Consider the following 24617-nt stretch of genomic DNA (forward strand, 5'->3'; position numbering starts at 1 on the left):
CCCCTCTTGTTCTGCTTCCCCCGCTGCCTTCTGCGTCTTTGCTTCCTGGAGCAGAGAAGGAATGGAACTGATGAAGAAAGTTTCTCTTAAGTGTGAAATTGACAGCCCAAAAGCCATTATGATCCCGTCTGGTCAATTTCAAATTCTTTGGGCTGTGGGAGTGGCTGCAATAAGGCAGCACCAGAGGCAGGCTCCCCTTCCATGCACTGAGCAGGGGGTTGGGCTGGATGACCTTATGGGTCCCATCCAAGTCTACTGTTCTATGATTCTGTGATATGATTCTATGACTTCTTGTCCTCTGTTGAGTTTGAACAGTTATCTGAATACCAAAACTAACAAGAGCCACTGCCACAGTAACAGCTAGGAGGAAGTCGCTACCCCTCATCCTGCCCCGTACCTTGCTGGCTGAAGCAAGCTACAGGAGCAAAAGGGTTATGGTGGCTCATCCCATCTAACTTCCTTCCCCGTGAAAGAAGATCTCAGCTTTATTATGTGCCTTAGAATGGGAGGCTGGACAGGGGTCTACTGGTACAGCCAAGAAGACCAACTGCCAGCACAGTGGCCAGATCCAGCCCACGAAGCAATTTTTATTTGGACCCTATTGGCATTGCCAAATGTGGAGATTGGCTTTGTGGCCATGCTGGATGGGGCCAGCAACAGTAGTCCAAAACATCTGGAGGGCACCAGGTTGGGGAAAGCTGAGGGTGGCTGATGCTGACCACCCAAGATGGGGCCAGTGTAGGTGACAAAGTGGCTGAGGTTCCCGACAAGAGAGGCGCCCCTGGAAGTCCAGAAGTTGGCTGTTCTTGAGGTGCACCGCTCTGAGTATACTCCCAGGCCTTTGAGGTGGCCTCTCCTGGGGAGGGAGCCGCTTCTCCCTTCTGTGGCCACAACTTCTAGTCACTCTTTCCTCCTTTCCGAATGGCTGCAGCCACCATGTGATGGCTTCCCAAAGCTGTTGGACTGAGTGTGACATTCGCACACCTTTGAAAGCACAGAGAACATTTAAGTGCTTTGCTTGCTCTGAAGCCCTGGAGGTAACAACGGAGTCTCGCTTTCCTTCATTTTTATTTATAAGCAAGTATGATAAACCCACGGCTGATACAGTCTGGAATTAGCTTATTGTCACCAGGTTCATGGAGTGCCACATCCCCCCCCCCCCCCCAAAAAAAAAAAAAAAAAAAACAGAGCACAGGATGGAACCAGCTTAGAGGAGCCCATGGCAAGGAAGAACCACAGCTGTCCGCTTGGTTGGGGTTGATTCATTGAGCAGAGCAGAGCAGAGGAGAAGAGGCAGGGGTCCTCTTGTGGCTCTGGACTCTGTCCAGGAGGGGAAGGGGCGTGTCACCTGCAGCTTGGCGCCATGGGGAGCAGGGCAAGCTGGTCTCCCCCCTCAGGCCAGGCACTGGAGGACCCCACATGGCACAGACACACATCATCCATTGCTCTTCCAGACCAAAGAATCACATTTACTCACACGTGGACCTGGTCTCTCCCTGCAATGTAACCAAAACAAGGCAAAATCTCTGCCAAGCCCAGAATTTGCAAGCTGAATAAATCATGCAGAGTAAGCACTTTTTGCATAAATGTGTGCTTTGCAATGGTTTGTGTTCCCCCTTTTTTTGCGTATCTTATGGTTTTGCATAATTTATTTTGCTATTTGTGTGATTTATTTATTTGGCAGCTTCCCTGTTCAGAGTGGATGGAGGAGGAGTGAACAGAATGCTGGAGCCCTACTGGACCCTGCTGAGGACCCTATTCGTTCCTGATAATTCCCCGGACATGCCCACCCCTTCACCCCACTCCACCCAGTTTCAGTCTCCATACTTTTTTTAAAAAAAATGGAAGCTGAAATACTGAACTCTTATACCTTATATCAAATTCACCAGATGGAGCTTGAAACAAAGACACACACACACACACACGCACACGCACGCACGCACGCACGCACACACACACACACACACAGGGCCTTTCTGCACAATAGCCAAATGACCGACATCACAGCCAAAGCACCATGCCCTTCCTCTGTGGTGTGGTGTGGTGTGGGTGTTGCCGTGCTGTGGGAGAGGTATGGGGGAAACCCCTTTGGCTCTCCAGAGATGTTGCTGAACTACAACTCTCATCACCGTCCCTGCCCATTGGCCATGCTTGCTGGGGATCAGGGAAGCTGTAGTTCAGCAACATCTGGAGGGCCACAGGGGGCTCCCCACACCTGCTGTAGGAGGAGGGCCCTCGTACCTCCCCCTGCCCTGCTTTAAAAATGCTGGAGAGACACACGCACAGGAATCAGAGCAGGGGGAGCTGGGATTTCTCAGAAAACATTTTTTCCTGACAGAACTACAATGTTCCAGCTGCCGCCCTCATAGAGACCAGGGCAAGGATGACTGCTAAATATTCATTAAAACAAAGAGAATTAAATTCCAGGTCCCAAACGCTGAAAGGAGTCCCATCCAAACGGGTTCACGTGTGTGCACGAGCATGCCCACACGCACACGCAGCCGGCTGCCACACTGCAGGGCTAGGGAGCCTCTGGCCCTCCAGATGCTGCCATCCCAACTCCCGTCACCCCGTCACCCTCCTTCTGTGCTGGCTGGCACAAGAGGAGCTGCAAGTCCGATGACACCTGAAGGGCCCCAGGTCTTTGCCATTCTTGCTGCCGGACGCGGTCATTTTTTTGGGGGGGGGTGTCTTTGCCAGGCTCCGCCCCTTAAGGTCTCTCTCCTTGTCTGCCATTCCCTTCCTGGAAGAGGGTGCAGGATTCCCCCGGTGCAGATCCCCTGCCTGGGCTCCAGACGGACGTTGGCTCACTGAGGGATGCTGCCTTTGACGGGTGGCAAACGGGGTGGGGAGGAGGAGAGCGTAGCCAAACCTCGCAACTGTCCCACGGCTCACGCTGTAGCTCCATGCGGGGGATGATGGCACCAGAAGCAAGGGCAACAGGGCCAGGCCTTCTGCCAGCCCTTCCTGGCACAGATGCTGTCCACCAGGCTCAGCGGGCACGGAAATCTCAACGGCAGTTTTTGCTGTTGTCCTCCTGCTGTTCTGCGCTGGGCAGAGGGTGCTATCGCCTAGTCCAAACCAGAAGCCTCCAGCATCTGGTTTGCTGGTGTCAAAGGGGGGAACTGGTGTTCAGGCAGCCACGGTGCCCCCCAGGCCAGTGGGCCTCCCCCAAAAGGCCCGGGTGCTGAGCTTCTTTCCCAAGAGGGTCCTTCTGCTGTAGTGGTGGGGCAGGGGAAGGGGCACCCCACAGCGCACCTCTCCGAGGGTTGATGGGCAGCTGCAGGTGGTGAGGTCAGTGGTGCTGTTGTGCCCCCTCTTGGGAGTGGGGGCTGTGCTGCTGGGGGATGGTCGTGGTCCTTGCTACAAGATCTGAGCTTCTGCAGGGGGAGAAAGAGAGAGGGAGGAGAGATGATGCTGTCAGAACTATGGAGGTCCATCTCCCTCGGGCAGCCTTCCCTTCCAGATGGGGCTGGACTCCAGCTCCCATCAGCCTCAGCCAGCAGGGCTAGTAGCTGGGGATGATGGGAGATGCAGTAGACCATCCACTCTGGAGGGCCCCAGGGTGGCCCAACCCTCTGCTGGATGCCATGCATGCTTTCTAGGGCTGGCCTTTGGCGGTGGGGCTAAGCTCTTCATGGATTTGATCTGAACGGTCCTTCTGCAACATGCCCCAGGCCCAAGGGATCATGGGGCAACCTAGAAGACCAAATGACTGGCATACACAGGAGGATCTCCTGGCACTTTACAGACTTATTGCGACACCAGCTTTCGTGCACCAGAGCCTGCCTGCTTCACGGACGTGACAAAGTGTGCTGTGGTCCATGACAGCTGATGCTAGAATAGCTCTGCTAGCCTGTCAGTGGCACGAGACTCTGCTGCAGTCACGTCCAGGAAGCCGTCGGAACCCTTGGGAAGCTCTGGGAAACAAGGTCTGTATGAATCCCAACTCTTACTGCTAATGCCTACTTTGTCCTATGAGCTTTGCTGTTCACACAGCTGTGTTCCCAGCAACATCCAGGCTGGTGTGTCTGGAACATTGCACTCGCCCCTGAAACCAGCCAGATTATTATTATTATTATTATTATTATTATTATTATTATTATTATTATTATTATATTTGTATACCGCCCCATAGCCGAAGCTCTCTGGGCAGTTTACAACAATTAAAAACATTAAAAACAAATATACAAATTTAGAAACGCTTAAAAAAAATTAAAAACACATGCTAAAATGCCTGGGAGAAGAAGAAAGTCTTGACCTGGTGCCGAAAAGATAACAGTGTTGGCGCCAGGTTCACCTCATCAAGGAGATCATTCCATAATTTGGGGGCCACCAATGAGAAAGCCCTCTCCTTTGTTGCCATCCTCCGAGCTTCCCTCGGAGTAGGCACCCGGAGGAGGGCCTTTGATGTTGAGCGTAGTGTACGGGTGGGTTCATATTGGGAGAGGCGTTCCATCAGGTATTGTGGTCCCAAGCCATGTAGGTGAGGTCTCTGCCTGCAGGACTCCCCCATGAGAAGCCCCACTGTGGTCCTGCAGGCCAGAGGGTGGACGAATCTCCAGCCCAAACTGTCTGCAGCACCTCCCTTCCTCACAGTCACCGCTGTGAACGTCACGGCGCTTGGGACCTGCTGGAGGATGTCAGAAGAAAATGGAGAGGCAACTTTGGTGCAGACACTTCCGCAGCTGTGCCTCACAAGTAACTGCTGGGTGGTGGGAATATCAGGTTTGACCCCAATATAACAGAGATATTGCGGGGGCGGGGAGCACCTCTAGGCATGTGCAGATCTCTCACTTCTCAGAGAAAACTGACCACACTTTTAGAGTTTAAGGAGGAGGGAGACAGATCTTCCATCTTCAGGTCAATGTAATTCCAGGAAGGCTAGCCTCTTGGCTCCAGGATTAAACCAAGCAAAGGCCCAGCCCCTGACGTTTGGACAAGCAGAGTCATAATAAATAAGGAAATGCATCCAAATGTCTGTCCCTCACCTCCAAATAACCAGAAGCCAGATTCTGCCAGAGATAGGACGACGTGTGAGAGCAGCCATCAGCCAGAGGAGGTTTTGTGCACTGTCAGGTGAAGCTGCATCTGCTCTGCCTCTCTTTCTACCCCAAAGTGAGGGGGTGCCTCCCCCCCGCCCTCCCCACGAAGTGCCACGGGGCTGTACTCACTGGGCAAGGCCTTCATGTGGATAGCAGCTGCGAGGAGGTCATGGTTTTTGGTGGCCTCTTTGCTGTGTTTCTTCATCCGGATCCTGGAAACAAGGGAGAGGGAGAATGGGACACGCAACCTTGCAAAGGCAGTGTGACTTTTCTGCCGGGCCCAAGGTCACCCAGTGAGCTTTGTGGGCCCATAGAGATCTGAAGACAGCTCTGCCTGGGTCCACGCCTGGTCACAGCCACACCACCAGAGGGGATCCGTCACCTCTGGCTGTCTATATTGATCAGGGCACCCATGCCCAACCTCGTGCTCTCCAGATATTTTGGACTACAACTCCCATCAGCCCTAGTATCATACAGTTATGCTAGCTTAGGCTCATGGGAGTTGTAGTCCAAAACACCTGGATGGCACCAGGTTGGAAAACACATGTGGCAGCCTTTGGACCTCATATGGAACCTCCGGCTGGTGCAGAATGCAGCAGCTAGACCAGCGTTTCCCAACTAGTGCGCCGCCAGATGTTGTTGGACCACAATTCCCATATTTCCTGACCATTGGCAATGCTGACTGAGGCTGATAGGAGTTGTGGTCCAACAACACCTGGTGGCCCACTAGCTGGGAAAGGTTGAGCTAGACTGTTGATGGAGGCAGACGGCCAACGGCCTGTGATGCCTCTGCTGAAACATCTGCACTGGCTGCTGATATGCTACCAGCCAGGTTCAAGGCTCTTGAGTTGATATAAAAAAGCCCCGACCAACTTGAGCCCAGGGTGCCTTCAGGACTGCCTGAGCCCTCATATCCCAGCCCGATCACTCAGGTTATCCGGAGGAGCGCTGTTAGTTGTCCTTCACGTTACAGAGGCCCGGCTGGCCTCACTCAGAAGCCGGGCATTTAGTGTTGATGGTCCCATGCTGTGGAGCGCTCTTTTTGGTGGAGATTTGGCAGGAATCCTCACTAAGAATTTCCAGACATCGCTAGAAGACTTTTGTTATGCCAACTGGCCTACGCAGCTGTTGAAACTTTTTCAAGATGAGCCAGCCATTTTTATGATCATTTGTATTGTTTGCATTCTTTGTTGTACATCGCCTTGATATTTTATATAAGGAGGCAGTCTATATATTTTTTAAATAAATATAAATAAACAAACAGGGTGCTGGACTAGATAGCCCCCACTTAGGCTGGTCTCTGGTCTGGTCTCGTCCGGCAGAACTCTTTGCATGCTCCTCTGACCCTCCCAGGAAAGCAAGCCAAGTCCAGCCCGCCCCGCCCCCCGCACTTCCTTTCCCCGGAACTGGAAGCCTTTGCTTTTCTCCTCCTTGAGCTCCAGCACTGGCGACACAACCAATTTTCGCCTTGTTTTAGGTGGATGGTCTCCAGAATCAGAGTGGATTCCAGCCAGCAAAGCACCACAGGCTGGGCAGAGGTGTTGCACAGCGAAGGGAAAGTGGATTGTGGGGCCAGAGGTGGTTGCCAGACTTCCTGGCCTGCATCCTGTTAGAATTGTCACCAGCCCTTAACCTCTGGGTATCAGAGTCCTGATGCCAGAGGCTGGCACAGTTAGGTAGTTGCTGTGGCTCCAGTGCCAAGTCTTGGCCAGCTGCAGCTGAGGAAAAGGAGAAGGAGCAGTTGCCACTGCCTGTGGCAATGAAAATACCCTCCCTGGAAGACTTGGGCCCCTTTTCCTCTTTGACAAACTGCTGAGAGCAGGGATGATGAAACCTGCAGCCTTCCATTGGCCCAGCAACCACCATGGCCAATGGTGAGGGATGATGGTAGTCCAACAACATCTGGAGGGCCAAAGGATCCCCACTCCTAGCTTAGAGGGAGATGCCAAGTGAGTGAGTCTGGAAGCCACTCATTATTTGGTTATTTGGTTTATATCCCACCCTTTCTCCCAGTAGGAGCCCAGGGTGGCACTGTTCGCCACCATCACCCGCCTGCTCATTCAGGGGTAAGCAGGGGTGAGGTGCCCCCCCCCAGGAGCATCATTTGTTTATTTAGTATTTATATTTCTAGACTACTCTTCATCCCAAGTATCTCAGGGCAGTGGACAAAACAAACAGCAGAACAGGTAAGAAAACATCAGTAAATGTGAATCAAACCATTAAATCAATTCTGCAGCATCATTCAAAATAATCGTATCCAGGAATTCTGCCTAATATGCACATTTTTGCAAAGCAACTTCCCCTGTCGAAAGGCATTTAGGTATCTTATTTTCATGAACATATGCATCGTATGCACCTTTTGCCTGCGTATGTGCATGACAGTACACATTACTTGACTGCAGAGCCGCACTGTGAAACCGCGGGATGGCCGTGTTCCAATCTGTATATTGTTTTGGAATGTGCGAATTAGGTAGATTCAATTTTCAATGTGAACCGAGTCGGATTTATTTCTGCTCCCTATCCACAACGGGGCCACCACCAGAGAGGAGGCCCCATCCTGCATCCCTGTGTGTGGGCGATGCCCGCTGATGAGACCACATGAAGGGCTCGCTCCGGCAGACGGCAGGGCTTGAGGAGGTAGAGGCAGTGCGTGGCCAAGGGCCCCACAAACATGGACGTGGCCCTGCTTGATACCTTCTCAAGTGGCAAAAGCATCAGAGAGGAAAGGGCAGCTCCTCTTCAATGACCAAGGCCCCTTCTGACAGCGCGCAAGGAGGGGCAAGTGATATCACACCTACCACAACAGAAAGGCAAAGGCCAGAATCACCGCCAAGACAAAGAAGGCAAAGACGCCAAGCGACACCAGAACTGCCACCTTCTCCGTGGGGTCACTGCGGCCTGCTGGTGACAGAAGGAAAAGTGGGTCCTTTGTGGCTGACCAGCAGCTTCTGCCCATGATTCACCACTCACCCTAACACAACTCTAGAGTGAGACACGTGGGTGGCTTTTAAAGAGGATTAGAGAAAATTCATGGAGGATAATTAGGCCTTCAGTGGCTACCAGCCACAATGGCTATGCTCTGCCTTCGCAGTCAGACACAGTATGCTCCTGGCTACCAGTTCCTGGAAGCCTCAGGAGGGGAGAGTGCTCTTGCGCTGAGAGGTCCTGCTTCTGGGATTCCAACTGGGGGCATCTGGTTGGCCACAGAGTGCTGGATTAGACAGGCCACTGGCCTGATCCAGCAGATTTTTCTTATGCTCTTACACAAATGTCTGATCCAAACCCATGGGATTCCATCAGCCAGGTCCACACTGAGACGCTGAAGTCAGAAAGGGGCCCCTGTCCTAACAGAGACTGGACTGAAGCCACCACCACCCTCTACAGCAGAGGTATGGGGAACCCTGGGCCCTCCAGCTGTTGATGAACTACAACTCCCATCAGCCCTAGAAAGCATGGCCAATGCGCAGGGCTTATGGGAGTTGTATTTCAGCAACAGTTCCCAATACCTGTGCTGTAGAAGATGCATACAAATGGCATGGAACTAAAGGTCTGGGCAGAGGACGCAGCATGGGAAGAGGGGATGGATCAGGATCATGGACCTGTTCCAAAACAGAATGCTCACATGCAAAGCCTAGGGAGAGCTGCAGAGAGGCCACAAGGACTCTTACAGGACAAGCAAACTCCCAGCTCAGTCCTACAAAATCTTTGCCCAACATTGGCCCTGACTTACCTTCCATAGAGTTTTACACTTTTTGCCTTTTTAAAAAAGTTCTGGGGTGAGCTGAATACACCCACGCACACACCCACACCCATTTCACAGGACTATTCATCCCCCCCATGAAAGAGAGGGGGAATGCTGAGTGACTTCCAGTGGGCGTGGATAAATTCCAAGACTTTTTAGGGAGATGGTTTTCCTTTTAGACAGAAGCTGATTGAGCATCTCTCTTGCTTTCTGACTGCCCTCCGTGACCCACGCCATGCAGCCAAGCCATCTTCCTGGGACAGAACACCCTCTGAGAATGATGACACATTGACCAGCATCATTCCCAGGGGCCTCCTGTTCCAGATGGGCTGCTGGGAGCAGCTTTTGGGCCGGGGGGGGTTAAAAAACTTCGGCCACCTTATATTTAAAGGGAAGCTCATCCTCTTCTTAGACTTTGCCTGCATCCCAAAGATTAATCCAACTCCTGGGGAGCATTTTTGTCCCATCCCAAACGCTTTGGCCCAATACCGGTTGGAAGGGTCTGAGTTTGGGGCTGCAGGCCGAGAGTGGCTGCTGCGTGTCTCTCTGTGTGGGCCGTTCCAAGGGACGTACCAACAGGCTCATTATTGGGGGCCAGAGAGGGCTCCTCAGCTGGCCACTCGGGCTCGGCGGCGGCAGTGGCGGCTTCGCTGGGTGCTGCCGTTTGTCCTGAGGAAAGAGAACAGAGGTGTTACGTGGAAGAGAAGAGAGGATTGCCTGGAGGAGCAGAAGAGGCCTGGAGCTGCAAGAGAAAGGGCTGGGGAGTGTCTGTGGCCCTCCAGATGTGGCTGGACTGCCCTGCCCCATCAGCTAGCGTGGCCAGTGCCCAGGGGTGAGGAGGAGAGCTGCAGTCCACCAACATCTGCAGGGCGCGCACAGGGTCGTGGCACAAGAGGGCCACAGGCCCATCGAGGAGACAGCAGCTCCTGTTCTCTAGCATGGACCCGGGGCCGTTGGCGCTTGGCAGCAGGTGGAGGTGAGGGCAGCACTTGGAAAGACTGAGAAGGGGATTCTCCGGCCTGCCTAAGATGGCTGCCTATGTATGCTCAAGGCAGGGGTTGTTCCGTCGCCAGCACCACTGCAGTGCCAACCAATAGTTCCTGCCAGACACCTCCCAATTGCAAGGAAAAGGAAAAGAGACCTCCCAGCCCCACCTGCTGTAGGCTGCATCCTCTAACACACACACAGAGCACGCAAGGCGGGTCCTGTTCTCCAAAACTCACCGAGGGCCCTTCCAGATGAGCATTGATCCTCCTGCACATGGAGGTTTGAGGATATCCATTCCGTTACAGCCATTACGGAGCATTTGTTCTGATTTGTTTGACGGGTGGTTCTAGGACAATGGAAGTTCGGCCTGCATCCCCCACAGTTTCCTAGCAGGGTGTTTCCATGTATTTCCCTTAGTCAGTTGCTCCCCCCAATACACTTTTCAATGCATTTCCCTCTCCCTGGTTCTTTCGTTTTGTGGACGGGTTGTGCCAAAGCGACAGGGTGCTTTAACCCACTCCAATGACACGAACCTGACGTTCTGATACATTCTTGGATCCCTCCTGCAAAATCCCGCTCCCCAGAACTCCCACGGCTGGAGCGGCCTCCTCCTTCCAGCCATTCACATGATGCCTGTGTCCGGTACCCGGCAAAGCCCCTTACCAGTGGCAGGCGTGGCCCACGCCTCAGCACTCCACTCGCTCCAGCTCCCGGCATCAAGGAAGTCCTTAGCGCTCACTTGGACCACATGCTCCAAGCCCATGAAGGCATCGGTGATCACCTCGGACACATTGGCTGTCTCCACCTGCAAATCCAGGGCATGCCCAGTGGTCAGGTGCAGAATGGGGCCACTGCCTTCCACTTCCCAGTGTTCTGCCTTGCGAGGGTGCTGAGGTGCACTCCCAGTTCAGGGGTGGACAGCACCACTGGATCTGACTGGCACCAAATGGGAGTATGGTGGCAATACGGGGGAAAGGGCCACTGCGCAGTAGCAGAGCATCTGCTTGGCATGTAGAAGGCCCCAGTTTCAATCCCCAAAGGCTTCTCCAGGTAGGGCTGGGAATGTCCTCTGCCTGACACCCTGGAGAGCAGAGCTTTTTTGAACTACAACTCCCATCAGCCCAATCCAGTGGCCATGCTGGCTGGGGCCGATGGGAGATGTAGTTTAAAAAAGTAACTTTTCCAAGCTCTGCTGGAGAGCATTTGCTGCCAGTCAGTGTAGACGACACTCAGCTAGATGGACCAACAGTCTGACTCGGTATAAGGCAGCTACCTGTGGGATAGATTTGTGCCTAATGGTCTCCTGTGGCTGCATATTTCTAGACTGGTAACGATGGACAAATGTCTTCAGGGCAGGTTGTCCACTACGAGGCCCTGATAAGCTACAGCGGAAGCTGCCTTTATCCCAAGTCAGACCAAGGGTCCATCGGGCTCAGTACTGCCTACACTGCCTGGCAGCAATAGCTCTCCAGGGTTTTAGACGGGGATGTTCGTTCCCAGCCCTAACTGGAGATGCTGCCAGGGAGTGGACTGCAAGGCAGGTGCTCCCCCACTGAGCTATGGCACCTTCCCCTCAGCAACGTTCATAGCTTTTTGTAGTTGTCACCGAGATACCAGTTTTTGCATTCAGCACTACCAAGTGCAGTCTGCCAGAGGACTTGCTGCCAAGGGGCAGACTGCTCAGAATGACAGAGATGCATCAGGAAAGAATCAACTGTGAGCCACTGATTGTGACCTCTGCTGCTCTCAGCCTGGAGCCCCAGGTTTGGAAGAAAAGTGGGAGGTCAGTATTCAACAGCAAGCACAAGGTGAGGCAGCAGAGCCATCGCTTCCAAAGCGGGCAGGAGACCCTCTTTCTGCCAGAGCCCCTGTCTCTCCACTAGGGATTGGGCTCACTCTCTCATTCTGTTCTGTTTTTCAATTCATCAGATGGGCTTCCGGTTCCTATTCGCTATAAATTGTGTTCCGCTAGTTAGCGCAATTCTTACCTCTCCCTTTTTTTTATTTTTTCCAAAAAATTATGTAATTTTCTTCATTATTCCTTATGCTGCAGTACATTTATATAAGGTATGCAGCAGCAGCAAATTTCAAAAATAACTACATAAATAATTATGTGATCCTAGGTACAGATTTTTTAAAAAAATCACAATGTCACTAACAGCCGCAAACACAGACAAAGAGTGGGAGCCTGTTTGACAATGAGACGAACTTGCGGATTATCCCAGAATAAAAAACCAAATCTGATTTTGCCAATATTCTACACCCTCCCTACTCTCCACTCCTGGTGCTCTCGACTCACCACAGACCAGGAATTGTAGATGACGGGTCGATACTGCAGCCGGAACCTGAGTTGGAAGTGAGGCTCTCTGGGCCACGAGGAAGGATACTCCCAGCTTACGTGCAACCGTCTTGGGGCCGCAGGCACCGGCTCTGCCCGCAGGCCCTCTGGGGGGTCTGGCTTGACTGGGGAACAAAGTAGAGAGATGCTGCAAGGACTGAGGAGATTTGAAGCCGGAGCCTGGTGTCCTCCTTGTTCAGCTGCCCCCTGCCAGGGAACGCCACACTGTTGGAACTAGACTTGTCTGCGTGTGTGTGGGCAGCATAGAAGTTGTGTCACTGCTGGAATAAGGAGACCTGCATCTGAAGTACTCCGCCCCACCCCTTATAATCTGGAGCAAAGAAAATGGCTCCAGTGATGATGGTCACGTTTATATGGGGAAAATGCTCTGCTATCCAAGGGTAGAGAGACACTCCCTGTTCTGCCGGTTCCAGGGTAGTGTCTCCACCTCTTTCTTCTGAAAACGGGGCACAGGCCGCTAGTCAAACCCTGCCCCTTTTCACTGTAAAACCTGCTGGGAGCAGCTTCAGCCCTTTTAAAAAATTCAGCTGCAAAGAGATTTTGCAACTGATCAGGGGATCAACCCGTTCCCCCTCCACATGTGGCTAATGGAAATGCTTTGTGTTAGTGTGTTCACAGCCCAAGATTGGGGGAATCCTATACAGGATTCTCCACATTACCTTCCTAAGTTTCTAGTTCTCATGTCTAACCCATGTCTATTGGGAGGAAGAGGGGGGTATAAATCTAAATAATAACAATAACATGTTGTTGTTGTTATTATTATTAAATGTTTCCTCCATGTCTCCTCCCTGACCTCATCATTCCTAATAGACATTTGAGCTCCTCCCTGTTCTGAACAAGAAAGACCACAAAGTTTAGTCAAACAACCATAAGAACCTAAGTTAGATTAATCAGCTAAGAAAAACTTTATGATCAACTAGAATAAGGCCTTCAACTTTAAAGAAGAATTTAATTTTAACACAAATACTTATAAATACTGCAGATGGCAAGCACCATTTTTAAATGCAACGATGTGGGAAGCTGCCTTATCCTACAGTTGGACCATCTATCTCAGGAGAGAGGATCAAAAATCTTCGCTGACCTGCAGGGGCTCTCCAGGATTTCAGGCAGGGAGTCTCCCCCAACCCTGCCTGGAGACGTGGGGGTCTGAACCTGGAAGCTTCTACATGCCAAGCAGATGCTGTACTGCTGAGAAAGGCACCTTCTCCCAAACGAGCGTTGCCCCTTCCCTCATGCACAGGAGGATTGCCTCCTCTCAGATGACAATGCTGTGCGAGTTTCGATCATTTATACATCACTATAAATGCAATAATTTTCAGATGTTTTGTCACTCGTGTGTGTGCTGCCCTGAGTTCCTTTGGGAGGAAGGGCGGGTGTCTAGAGAACGGCTTCCCTGCTTAGGCCTCTGGGTTAGAGCTGGTCTCTGGATAGAAACGATTTCTCACCACTTGGAGTGATCTCACACAGCTGCAGCACCTATGCTATCACAGTCTGTTGTGCTCCAAGGACAGAGATGAGGGAGAAGGACCAAGTCAGGCCCCTTAGCCAGTTTGGCCGGTGGGAGGTGGGCACAGGGAGGGAATTCCTTCCTGCTCCAAAAGAATAGATGGCCCCAATGCACCCCTGAAGATGTCCACCTTCTTAGGCAGGCCGGGCTTTCATTTTTCCTTTTCCCACGGGCAGAACTTACGGATGGCTTGGACGGTGATGTCCTGGAGTCGGAAGCTGGAGCCCAGCGGATTCACCTCCGTCACATTCATGCGGTAGGAGCTCCAGAACTGAGATTTGCTGACGGTGCACAAGAGCGGGTGGGCAGGATCCTGGATGCACAGCCCCATGTCGCTAGTCGGAGACCTGTCCAGACACAAAAGACAGGATAGGAAAACATTGGTCTGATCAGTCAGCTCTCCTGAGCAACCACCTCCTTCTCCAGCCTATCCCATGAAGGTGATTAAAAGGAAAAAAATGCAGGCAGCCATGTTGGTCCACAAGGGAAAAAACAACACAAGAAACAGAAGCTTTACTAGCACCAGTTGGAAGGGCACAGAAACCTTTTCAAGTTCACCAGAACTCTTCCTCACAGTGGTGATGGTGACCAACACATTGGCTGTGCCCTAGAGGCAAGCCATGCCAGCCTTCCCCCAGCCTGGCACCCTCCAGATATTGAGACTTCAATTCCCACCTGCCCCAGTCAGCACAGCTATGGTGACAAGGTGTGATGGGGGTTGTACTCCAAAACATCTGGAGGGCGCCGGGTTGGGGGAAGTCTGATCTACACAGTCAGAATAATCTTGTGTCACAGCTCTACCGCTTCAGAAGAATGAAGGTGTGTGCTTTTATATAGGAATATTATCAAACTTTCCATAAAGGAAGCCACAGACCTGAACTTACAAGATATGAGCAGGATGGTTCATGACAGATGCTCTTCGAGGTCGCTGATTCATAGGGTCACCATAAGTCGCAGTCGACTTGGAGGCACATGACAACAACATTATCAAACTTATTTTAAAAAATGAGAAAAAGGCCCCCACATTTCGAAGACTAGCACACCTGAGTGATTTTAGTCTAGCCAACTCCCTGATGTGTGAATCCTCTACATGCAGGGAGGTTTACCTTTTAATTCTGAAGAAGCATTCACTCCCCTCCTGCACCCAGGGGCAGAGCACAGCCATCATGGCTAGTAGCCACTGACAGCCTTATTCTCCATGAGTTTGTCTAATCTGTCTTTAAAGGCATCCAGCTGGTGGCCATCACAGCTTCTTGTGGGAGCGAATCCCATCGTTTAACTATGTGCCGTGTAAAGAAGTACTTCCTTTTGTCTGTCCTGAATCTTGCAGCATTCAGCTTCATTGGATGTCCATGAGTTCTAGTGCTATACGAGAGGTAGAAAAACTTTCCTCTATGGACTTCCTTCACGCCATGCATAATTTTATACACTGCTACCATGCCACTTCGGACGTGCCTCTTCGTTAAACTAAAAAGCCCCAGATGCTGCAGGTTTCCTCAAAAGGGAGGAGCTCATCCCCTTGATCATTCTGGTTCAGGGGGACAGAGCAGCTCCCCTCGGAGGAAAGGTTGGAGCATTCGGGGATTTGAGTCCTCCAGGCTCTTCTTCTCATATATGGCTGCAGTTTTGGGCCTTCGTAGTGGCCACTGCTTTTAAGTGTCAGGTGCACAAATGTGGATAGTTCCACATGGAAACATGATGGTGACTAGGATGGGGGCAACAGTAACGGCTGCTGGGAGCAGCAGACAGACAATGACCACAAGGTGGACCACCCACAGCCAAGGCCACTTATGAACACCACCACCACCACGTTTACAAAACAATAACAAGGAGCTTGTAAGGCCTTCCCCTTTATCTCATGAGGTCACTTTGGCCAAGCCCTGCCCACTGGCCTTATACATGACCTCATACATGACGGCCAGTGTGGGGCAGGTAAAGAGGTGCTTGGGCCAAAGGGGGGTTGCAGGCACCTGTGAAGCCCTGTGCACAGCGCTTTGCAAGTGCCAGCCACCAGCTGGTTGCCCACACAGGCAGAAATGGGTCACCTGCCATCTTTGTGACACTAGGGCCTCTCAGGGGGTGGAGGAGATCAGGATCCGGCCCACAGGCTGGACGCAGGCAAAGCACCTTCTGGAACACAGAGGAAGCTGCCTCATGCAAGTCAGACCATTGGCCCATCTAGCTCAGTGCTGACTGCACTGACTGGCAGCAGCTCTCCAGGGTTTTCCTGGCCCTACCTGGAGAAGCCAGGGATGGAAGCTGAGACCTTTTGCAGGTGCTCTGTCACCAAGCCATGGCTCTTCCCCAACGGCCCTGCCTGTGTGGAGGTGCAATGTTTTGCTGAAGGGGAGTACTTCCTACTCTGCCAGGCAGAGAGAGAGAGAGGGAGATTTTACAAAGGGTTAGAGTCACACAACTTGCATGTCTGATAAAAACTGAAAGCCATCATTGCCCACGATCCTCTGTGGGTGCAGACTGGCATCACTCTTTCCATTCACATCTCTGTGCCGAAAGCCGTGTGTACTTTTTGCACTGGAAGCCAAGACTGGAAAACCAGTTTAGTTAAAGGCTGGAAGTGCCAATAAAGGCTGGCAATGCTTTTTTGCAAGCATTTCTAGCCCGTCTGGCCTCTGGCCCAAAGTTACATCACTGTTCAGGAATAGTGCCTGTCAGTGTGATTTGTGCGCCTAAGTGTGTCCTTGCACGCAGCCAGTCCTGGCAGAGACAAGTTCCTCTGGGGGCTTTCTGCTCCTGGCTGAGTGCCAAGACGCCCGCACATCCCCAGAAGGTTGCAAACAGGTTGCAAAAGGCCTCATGAGCATGGAAAGGAAGCAGAGCCGGATCCTTCTGGGTGAGCAACGTCATAAGGCAAGGTGACTGCTCGCGAGTTATGGGACCAGCCGGGCCAAAGCATGCAAGCTCCGCAGGCACAAAGGAAGGAGCCGACTAGCCCCACTGGAAAACATTCAGCCTTCCTCTGCTGAGGGCCCCAATTTCCTAGGAGGAAAAGCCAAAGGGAACTGGGTATGGTTCGCCTCCAGGAAAGGAGAGTTAAGTGGGGGCAGAATTCATCATCCATAAGTCCTGCCAGCCTGAAACAAACATGGCTACACTGCTCACACTTCCCAGACCTTTCCTGGAAGAAAAGGTTATGAGAGAGAGAGAGAGAGAGAGAGAGAAAACCTCCTCGAGCACCTTGTAAGAAAGGCAATCTTGTTAAGCCCCCAGCTCAAGTTAATAAGGAACTTACACGGTTGTGTTGTAATACATTTTAAAGAATAATCAATGTGAGCAGTTTGCAAATATTTAAAAAAATGATAGAAGGAAGAGGTGGAAGGGTTCGCTTATCTACTGAGGATAGAGATCAAAGGTATGGCCCCAGGCTAGAGGGAGGTGGATGTCGGCTCAGTCTTGGGCGAACGATTCCTAAGCACCTGACCAGTATAGCACTCGGCTTTCCCTCTAACGGAGTTTTCAGAAAAGAAGCCAAATCAGCCATCCCGTGGGGATCCCTGGGGTACAAACAGGACAGCTGGTCCTGGGACAAGGGGTTGGACTACTAGATCTTACCTTTGGCTCTCATCTTTGGGCTGCTGGAGCCTTTTCCTGGAAAAGAAGAGACACAGAGGAAGGCATTGAGAAACCTAGCTTATTAGCAATACTTCGGTCCAGAGAGAAAACTGCAGGCATTCCACAAAGCGAATGCGTCCGTCTGCATTCCTTAGTAGGAGCAGCCTCAAAATGTAGGAAATGCAACAGTTGCCACTTGGCTGCCACAGTTATCCATGCTCTGGTAACCTCTAGATTGGACTACTGTAATGCACTCTACGTGGGGTTACCTTTGAAGACGGTTCAGAAACTTCAGCTGGTGCAGAATGCTGCGGCCAGAGTTCTTACTTGGACTAAAAAATCTGACCATATAACACCTGTCCTGGCCCAGCTGCACTGGCTACCAATATGTTTCCGGGCCAGATTCAAAGTGTTGGTTCTTACCTATAAAGCACTTAACGGCATCGGACCGCAATACCTGGCGGAACGCCTCTCCCACTATGTACCTACCCGGTCACTGCGCTCGACATCGAAGGCCCTTCTCCGGGTTCCAATGCATAGGGAGGCCCGGAGAGCAATAACTAGAGCTAGGGCCTTCTCAGTGGTGGCCCCCGAATTATGGAACGCCCTCCCTGACGAGATACGCCTGGCGCCTTCTTTGTTATCTTTTCGGCGCCAGGTAAAGACCTACCTCTTTGCCCAGGCATTTTAAATTTAATTTTCATTTATTTTAATTTTAATCTTTTGTCTTAATTTTGTTTTTAAAAATGTTTTCTATTGTATTGTACTCATACCCACATGTATTTTAATCTGTTTTTACCCTGTTGTACACCGCCCTGAGAGCTTGTTGCTATAGGGTGGTCTAAAAATGTAATAAAATAAATAAATCAATAATTGCTCTGGCCTTCGCTATTCTCAGCTCAACCTAAATGACAAGGTCTGGGGAAGCAATAAATCTGCATATGTGGTAATGAATTATGAATATGGAGAAGAGCAACAACAGAGGTTTGTCCACCTCTGAGTGGCACAGCAAACGTCAGGAGGAGGCAATCCCCCATTCAAGGGTTGCCATTCATCCTGAAACAGCTCTCCAAGCAGGGGTGGGAACACGCCCACTGCCAGACCAATGAGGCCATTCGCCGACCCCAGGGTCTCAAGCCAGGGCCCTTTCAACCTCCCGAGGAGATCTGTCATGGGGGTGGGGGGATGAGGGACCCTCCAATCACTACAGAAGAGAGCAAACGCAGGAAGCCCACCCGGAAGCAGAAGGCAGCAGCAGAGGGGCTGTGGGGTCAAAACAGCCTGCCAGCTTGAGAGCAGAACTTTACGATTATATACCATCTATTCAGTGTGTGTCAGGTGCTGTACAAAATACAGAAAAATCATAGTGTTCATAGGACACAGTTGAAGTTGCTTCACATATATTATCTCAGTAATTATTGCAACTATATTGTAATTATTACATTATTATTGTTGTTGTTGTTTGTTGTTGTTATTAATGTTACTCACCACAGTGACTTGGAGCAGGGCTTTCAGTGTGGCCGCCCCCTCCTTTTCTTTTATTTATTTATTATTTGATTTATACCCCGCCCTTCCTCCCAGCAGGAGCCCAGGGCAGCAAACAGAAACATTAAAAACACTTTAAAATGTCATAAAAAGACCTTAAAATACAATTAAAACAAAACAACGTTAAAAACATTAAAAAAAAATTCTTTGGAATAGCATTCCTGTCAAAATACGGTAAGTTCCCACTATCTGCCCTTTCAGGAAACAATTCAAGACATTTTTGCCCCAACGGGCTTTCCCAGTCAGATGAATGCCACCACAGGAATCTATTTTGCAAATTATGAGTTATTTTTGGTGTGTGTGTGTCGTTTAAACCTTCTATGCAGTTTTTATTGTATTTTGTACATTGCCTTGAGAAGTATCTGGAAGGTGATAGATAGATAGATAGATAGAGAGATAGATAGATAGATAGATAGATAGATAGATAGATAGATAGATAGATAGATAGATAGAGAGATAGAGAGATAGAGAGATAGATAGATAGAGAGATAGAGAGATAGATAGATAGATAGATAGATAGATAGATAGATAGATAGATAGATAGATAGATAGATAGATAGATAGATAGATAGATAGATAGAGAGATAGATAGATAGATAGATAGATAGAGAGATAGATAGATAGATAGATAGATAGATAGATAGATAGATAGATAGATAGATAGATAGATAGATAGATAGATAGATAGATACACAACTATGATTACACTATGATCCCCATACTGGAGAATGGTGGCAACATGGAGGAAGGGAAGGCCAGGACCGAGTGACAGTGGCACATGAGCAACACTTCGCTGGAGAGCTTGTGGCTGAGGGGAGGGCTACCTTGCACTTTGTGGCTCACAGCTCCTGCTGTTGATCTCCTATGCTACATCAGCAGTGCTCCTGCTAAGCATTTTGGGGGAGGCACACTCACTACTGTGAGCCAGCACCCACTCACCACTACAGGTCACATGGGGGCCTGTTCTGTTCTGCAAGGTAAGGTGCAATGGCCACCAGCCTGCTGCTCCAGCATAATTCCCAGGGTTGTCCAGAAGGAGGCAGCCTCTTCTCAGAGCCTAGCTAGGGTTGATGCATACGCAGCACAAAATAAAGGTAGAGGAAATCCATCTCCCCCCAAAAAAGAACAAAAGAGGGCACCATTTGCACCTGACAATTTATATGTACAGAAGCAAGTTTGGAAATAATGAATGGAGTCTAACTAGAAATGCAACGTATCTCACCACAGTAGGCAAGACTGTGGCTGTCATGAGCCCGGTGGAGCCTTCTGGAGAGATCAGGAGGAGATCAAAGAGGGGCCAGGGGACGGGCCCGGCGGTCTGCCACAGGGAGAAGGTTCCAGCACTTCTGACAGTGACAGCGTCACCCCCTTAGCTCCAGCTACAACTGCAGAAACACTGCCTGACCACGAGCCAGGGCCACCCTCCCTCTTCTGCTGCCGCCACGTGCGCCTCCTCTAGAGGAGAGGAATCTAAGGCTGAACCTGAATCAGTATCCAAGGCGGATCTTGACGAAGTGCCGCCGCCACCAAAGACGCACAGCCAGATGCGCAGGTGTGCACAGATAGCACCAGCTTTTCAACTTAGTGCCCGTTCAGTGAAACCTTCCCCACACAAACAGAGAAGCCCACCCCGAACCTCCTCAAAGGGCCTCAGAGGGTGTGTCTAGCTGCTGTGACAATGTCTTAGCTTTGAGTAGTCACACCTAGTTATGTTGCGTAGTGATGCAGAATCCTGTGTACTCTGTAAGCTGATCTATGAAACGCTCCAAGCCGAAATTCCACATTAAACACAACAGAGAAAAATACATCAGTGAGCCTGAATCCAGTAGGGTTGGCCAGGACAGTGACTAGTACCCTGCATGTCTGGTAATGGCTGGTGGGCAACTTCAAGGCCTTCACCTTGCCTTCCCATTTCTCCCCTCTCTTAGGGTTCTTTAACTTTAAACCGGGCTTGCGTCAGACAGCCCTTCCAATCCATGGTGGCTCCATGTCAATGGGGCAGTGGAATCCACTCCGGCTTTTAGCCTAAACTTTCAAGGAGCTGTCCTAAGTTCAGCACCTTGAAAATTCAGACTAAAACCTAGAGCGGATTCCACTATCCCACTGACATGGAGCCACCAATGGCCACTGCTTCCAACAGAGGGAAACCTGCCCCCCTCTGCAAAGTAGGAGACATGGCCACCATCTTATCAAAGCCTGATGCAACCCAAAACTCAAGTGCAGCACCAGGGGGCGCTGTTGCTAACACTCAGAAGCCCAGGAGGCCCCATGTGGGTGGGCATACTCAGGGCCACAAAAGGCTGCCAGGTGCACTCAAACTGCAGCTGTGCTCCACAGCAGAGGTGGGTGCATGGCACTGCGGATGTAAGTCCCCTGGACAAAGACAGAAGGGATCCCTCTAAATCAAGGTTGGGAATTGGATTCACCTGGAAGGCTGGATGTTTACTTCCTCAAACCCCCATGGGCCAAGTTGTCCACCTGTCAATCACTTGACATCACAATGATGCCAGGTGACTCATTTTCCTTTCCCTGTGTGGTTCCATATCGAACTAAATGACGATTAGCTGATCAGCAGTGCCAGCAAATACCACTTTTGGCTGAGTAGTGTCTTTACCTGCCTCATACCTGCCAAGGCCAAAATGGCCTAGCAGGGCAAATGGGGAAGCCTTGTTGGTGGTGCCCAGTTGGTGCTGACCCAGGACAAGGCTTCTCAGTGGCTGTTTGTGGAATGCCCTCCCTGGTGAGGCGCGCCTGTCTCCTTCATTATTAACATCCAGGAGGAATTTAAAAACATTCCTGCTCACCCAGACATTTGATGGCTGGCTGTTCCTGGCCACCTTGAAATTAGCAGCTCTGAGGCTATCTGAGTATTTTACATTTCTTCAGATGTCTGAAAGATGGTTTTAGATGGTTTTTATTTCATTTTTAATTGCATTGTTTTATGGTGTTTCCTTGCCTCCATTGGAAGAAGAAGGGGATACAAAATTAATCAATAATACTTTTAGGGGCCCCCAGGTTGGAGGAGGTGGGGCTTCTTTGAGTGGGGCAGCCATTACCCACAAACACTGAGTACATTGTATAGCCTGAAATAAACTCCCAAGCCAGCCATGTGCTGAGCAGGCAGAAACTACACGCCCAGATTTATAGCATATGAAATCCCTCGCCACAGAGAATCTTCTGGTTTTGGAAAGCTCTCCTGCTTCCAAATCGCGTGAAGTATTAGTTCCCCTCTATTCAGCACTCATCTTGAGCACTGCGTTCAGTTCTGGTCTCCGCACTTCAAGAAGGATGCAGACAAACTGGAACAGGTTCAGAGGAGGGCAACAAGGATGATCAGGGGACTGGAAACAAAGCCCTGTGAGGAGAGACTGAAAGAACTGGGCATGTTTAGCCTGGAGAAGAGAAGACTGAGGGGAGATATGATAGCACTCTTCAAGTACATGAAAGGTTGTCACACAAAGGAGGGCCAGGATCTCTTCTCGATCGTCCCAGAGTGCAGGACACGGAATAATGGGCTCAAGTTGCAGGAAGCCAGATTTCAACTGGACATCAGGAAAAACTTCCTGTTAGAGCCATGCGACAGTGGAACCAATGACCTAGAGAGGTAGTGGGCTCTCCGACACTGGAGGCCTTCAAGAGGCAGCTGGACAGCCATCTGTCGGGAATGCTTTGATTTGGATTCCTGCATTGAGCAGGGGGTTGGACTGGATGGCCCTTCCAACTCTACTATGCTTGTTTCTATTCTATGATTCTCCGATGGGAAATCTACAGTTAAGGGCCTGCCTTTAAACCAGAAATGGGGCAGCAACCTCCTGCCCCTGAGGTTTTGTAGGCGCTGAGCACAGTTGTGCAGTTCTTCCGAGCACCACCAGCCGTGGGCAGAGCATCAGCTGGACAGCTGAGCTTCATCTTGGCTCTCGCCCAGAGTTAAAACCAAGCCAGGCAGGTGGAGCTGAAGAAACCTTAAACTGCTGAAGGTGGGGGAGAGAGCAGCTTGATGAGCCTGCCTGGAGCAGCTCTGTTGGTTTCCTGCCAGCCTGGATCCTGGAATGAAGCGGGTCTGGGGATTTAGCTCAGTGGGGCAGAAGCCCCCACTGCACACCCAGAAGGCCCCCCAAGCTTTAATCCCTGGTAAAAGGATTTCAAGCAGCAGGACAGGAAAAGGCCCCCTGGAGCCACCGTCAGCCAGGACAGACAGTGCTGGTCTCGACAGGCTCCTAGTCTGAGTTCATACGTTCTTCATACAAGACCTCTCTGATGCCATTAATCTCATGTTCTCTATGGAGAAGCCAGCATCCAGCTCATGCTGGACAAAGATCGTTCTTTACAAAAGCGGGATCCCTGCTCACAGCATGTACACTCACCTCACCTTTGCCTGTCTTGAATATCTTTAATTTTAATTCAATTTAGGCATTTTAGGATGTGTTTTTAAATTGTTTTTTTTTTTAAGTGTTTTTAAATGTGTATACTTGTATATTTGTTTTTAATGTTTTGAATTGTAAACCGCCCAGAGAGCTTTGGCTACAGGGCGGTATACAAATGTAATAAATAATAATAATAATAATAATTAATAATAATAATAATAATAATAATAATAATAATTTAATCTTTTTTAAAAAATAGATGAGAAATCCTGCAAAGGCCACCTGAGCAGAGCCAACAGTGGGACAAAATGGCCTCCACCCTGACAAGTGCACGCCTTCGCCTCCAAGCCCTCTTCAGCTGCTGTCTCCAGCTTCTTCTGACTAGTGAGATGACTTCCCCACTGCGGGCTGGGGAGGGGTGGCGATGGCTGCATCCATCCACTTTCTTCTCTGGCATCCCAGTCACAGATAAAGGCTGCCCAGACCATGAGTCGATCCAGCGCAGGCACTCTTCTTAAAAGAATGCTAGGATGGTGAACTGATGGGGCGATGCACGGCCTGGTCTGTTGCTGCATCGGTTCAACTGGCTGGCCTTGCTTACTGCAGCCTGTTTGCCTCCAGCCCAGGCTAATAAACCAGGCAGGCTGTCCCCCCTCCACAAGGCCTCCATGCAGAAGTCCTGCCCTGGATGGATGTGCTTCTTGGCCCTGGAGAGTGGATTTCTGCTGCCTTGCCAATTGTGGCAGAAATGTGCCTAAGGGGCTTCTCCCTCCATTTCTCGCTGTGGTGATGGTGCGCCTGGAAGGGCCCGCTCCATGTCTCGGCACGGTGACTCCACCCTTCTGGAATGCTGGGTGGCCAGTCAGAGCCCCTCCCCTTTGGCTGGAAAGCCAAATCTTTTTGTGAGTATCGGCTTGGATGGAGCAATGGAAACCTGTGTGATGCGCTTTTGGGAAGGTCTCCATTCCAGCGAACAGAGCTTGGAAAAGAACACAACAATCTTGCTACTCTGTGCAGGGCAGGAGAACGCTGAGAGGCAGCCAAGCCAGAATTCTAGCAGCAGCTGAAGCAGCAGCTTCCCTCCCTATCTTTGTCCCCCACCCCCCCAGGCCCACCTTATCCCTTTACTCTGCCTGCACCAACCAAAAAATGGGTCCGAGTGCCATGAAAGACACTGGCCCAGCTGACCAGTCCTTTGATCAGTCCACGATGCCATCACAGAAGTGCAGCAGAAAAGGCCGGAGGGGCTACATGGTTGAGTCGGAGAACTAAGTGGCTCCAGGCAAGATTTTAAAAAGCAAACGTCTCAGCTCAGGATCAGTTCATACGCCACAATTGGCCACTTCTTTGCAAACGCAACAGTTCATGAAAATGATGTATGCATGTGAACAGAGTAGCGGAGGATGGAGCTGCTCACGTCACCAGAGCAACAACCAATGCACACACCCCCGTCTTTGGCCCAAAAAAGCTCCCAGAGCAGTTTACAAATGTCAGTGAT

The 24617-nt window shown here is 50.7% G+C and overlaps 1 protein-coding gene across 5 annotated transcripts in view; it reads right to left on the reverse strand.

Moving 5' to 3' along the window:
* Nucleotides 1-2384: 2384 nt before the first annotated feature.
* The window catches only part of IL11RA (interleukin 11 receptor subunit alpha), a 139891-nt gene continuing 117658 nt past the window's right edge, over nucleotides 2385-24617 (reverse strand). For 3 of the 5 annotated variants that reach the window (XM_061613040.1, XM_061613046.1, XM_061613054.1), the window contains 8 exons: nucleotides 17211-17246; nucleotides 13824-13987; nucleotides 12074-12237; nucleotides 10438-10579; nucleotides 9361-9456; nucleotides 7844-7946; nucleotides 5175-5257; nucleotides 2385-3380 (listed from right to left, as the gene is read on the reverse strand). In XM_061613040.1, the coding sequence (XP_061469024.1) occupies nucleotides 3364-3380; nucleotides 5175-5257; nucleotides 7844-7946; nucleotides 9361-9456; nucleotides 10438-10579; nucleotides 12074-12237; nucleotides 13824-13987; nucleotides 17211-17246 (805 nt within the window). In that variant the 3' untranslated portion in view covers nucleotides 2385-3363. The remainder of the gene's footprint in view (nucleotides 3381-5174; nucleotides 5258-7843; nucleotides 7947-9360; nucleotides 9457-10437; nucleotides 10580-12073; nucleotides 12238-13823; nucleotides 13988-17210; nucleotides 17247-24617) is intronic. The other 2 variants (XM_061613062.1, XR_009760922.1) reach the window with 2 other exon arrangements.

This window comes from Rhineura floridana, chromosome 1 (genome assembly GCF_030035675.1).
Source record: "Rhineura floridana isolate rRhiFlo1 chromosome 1, rRhiFlo1.hap2, whole genome shotgun sequence".
Lineage (NCBI taxonomy): Eukaryota > Metazoa > Chordata > Lepidosauria > Squamata > Rhineuridae > Rhineura > Rhineura floridana.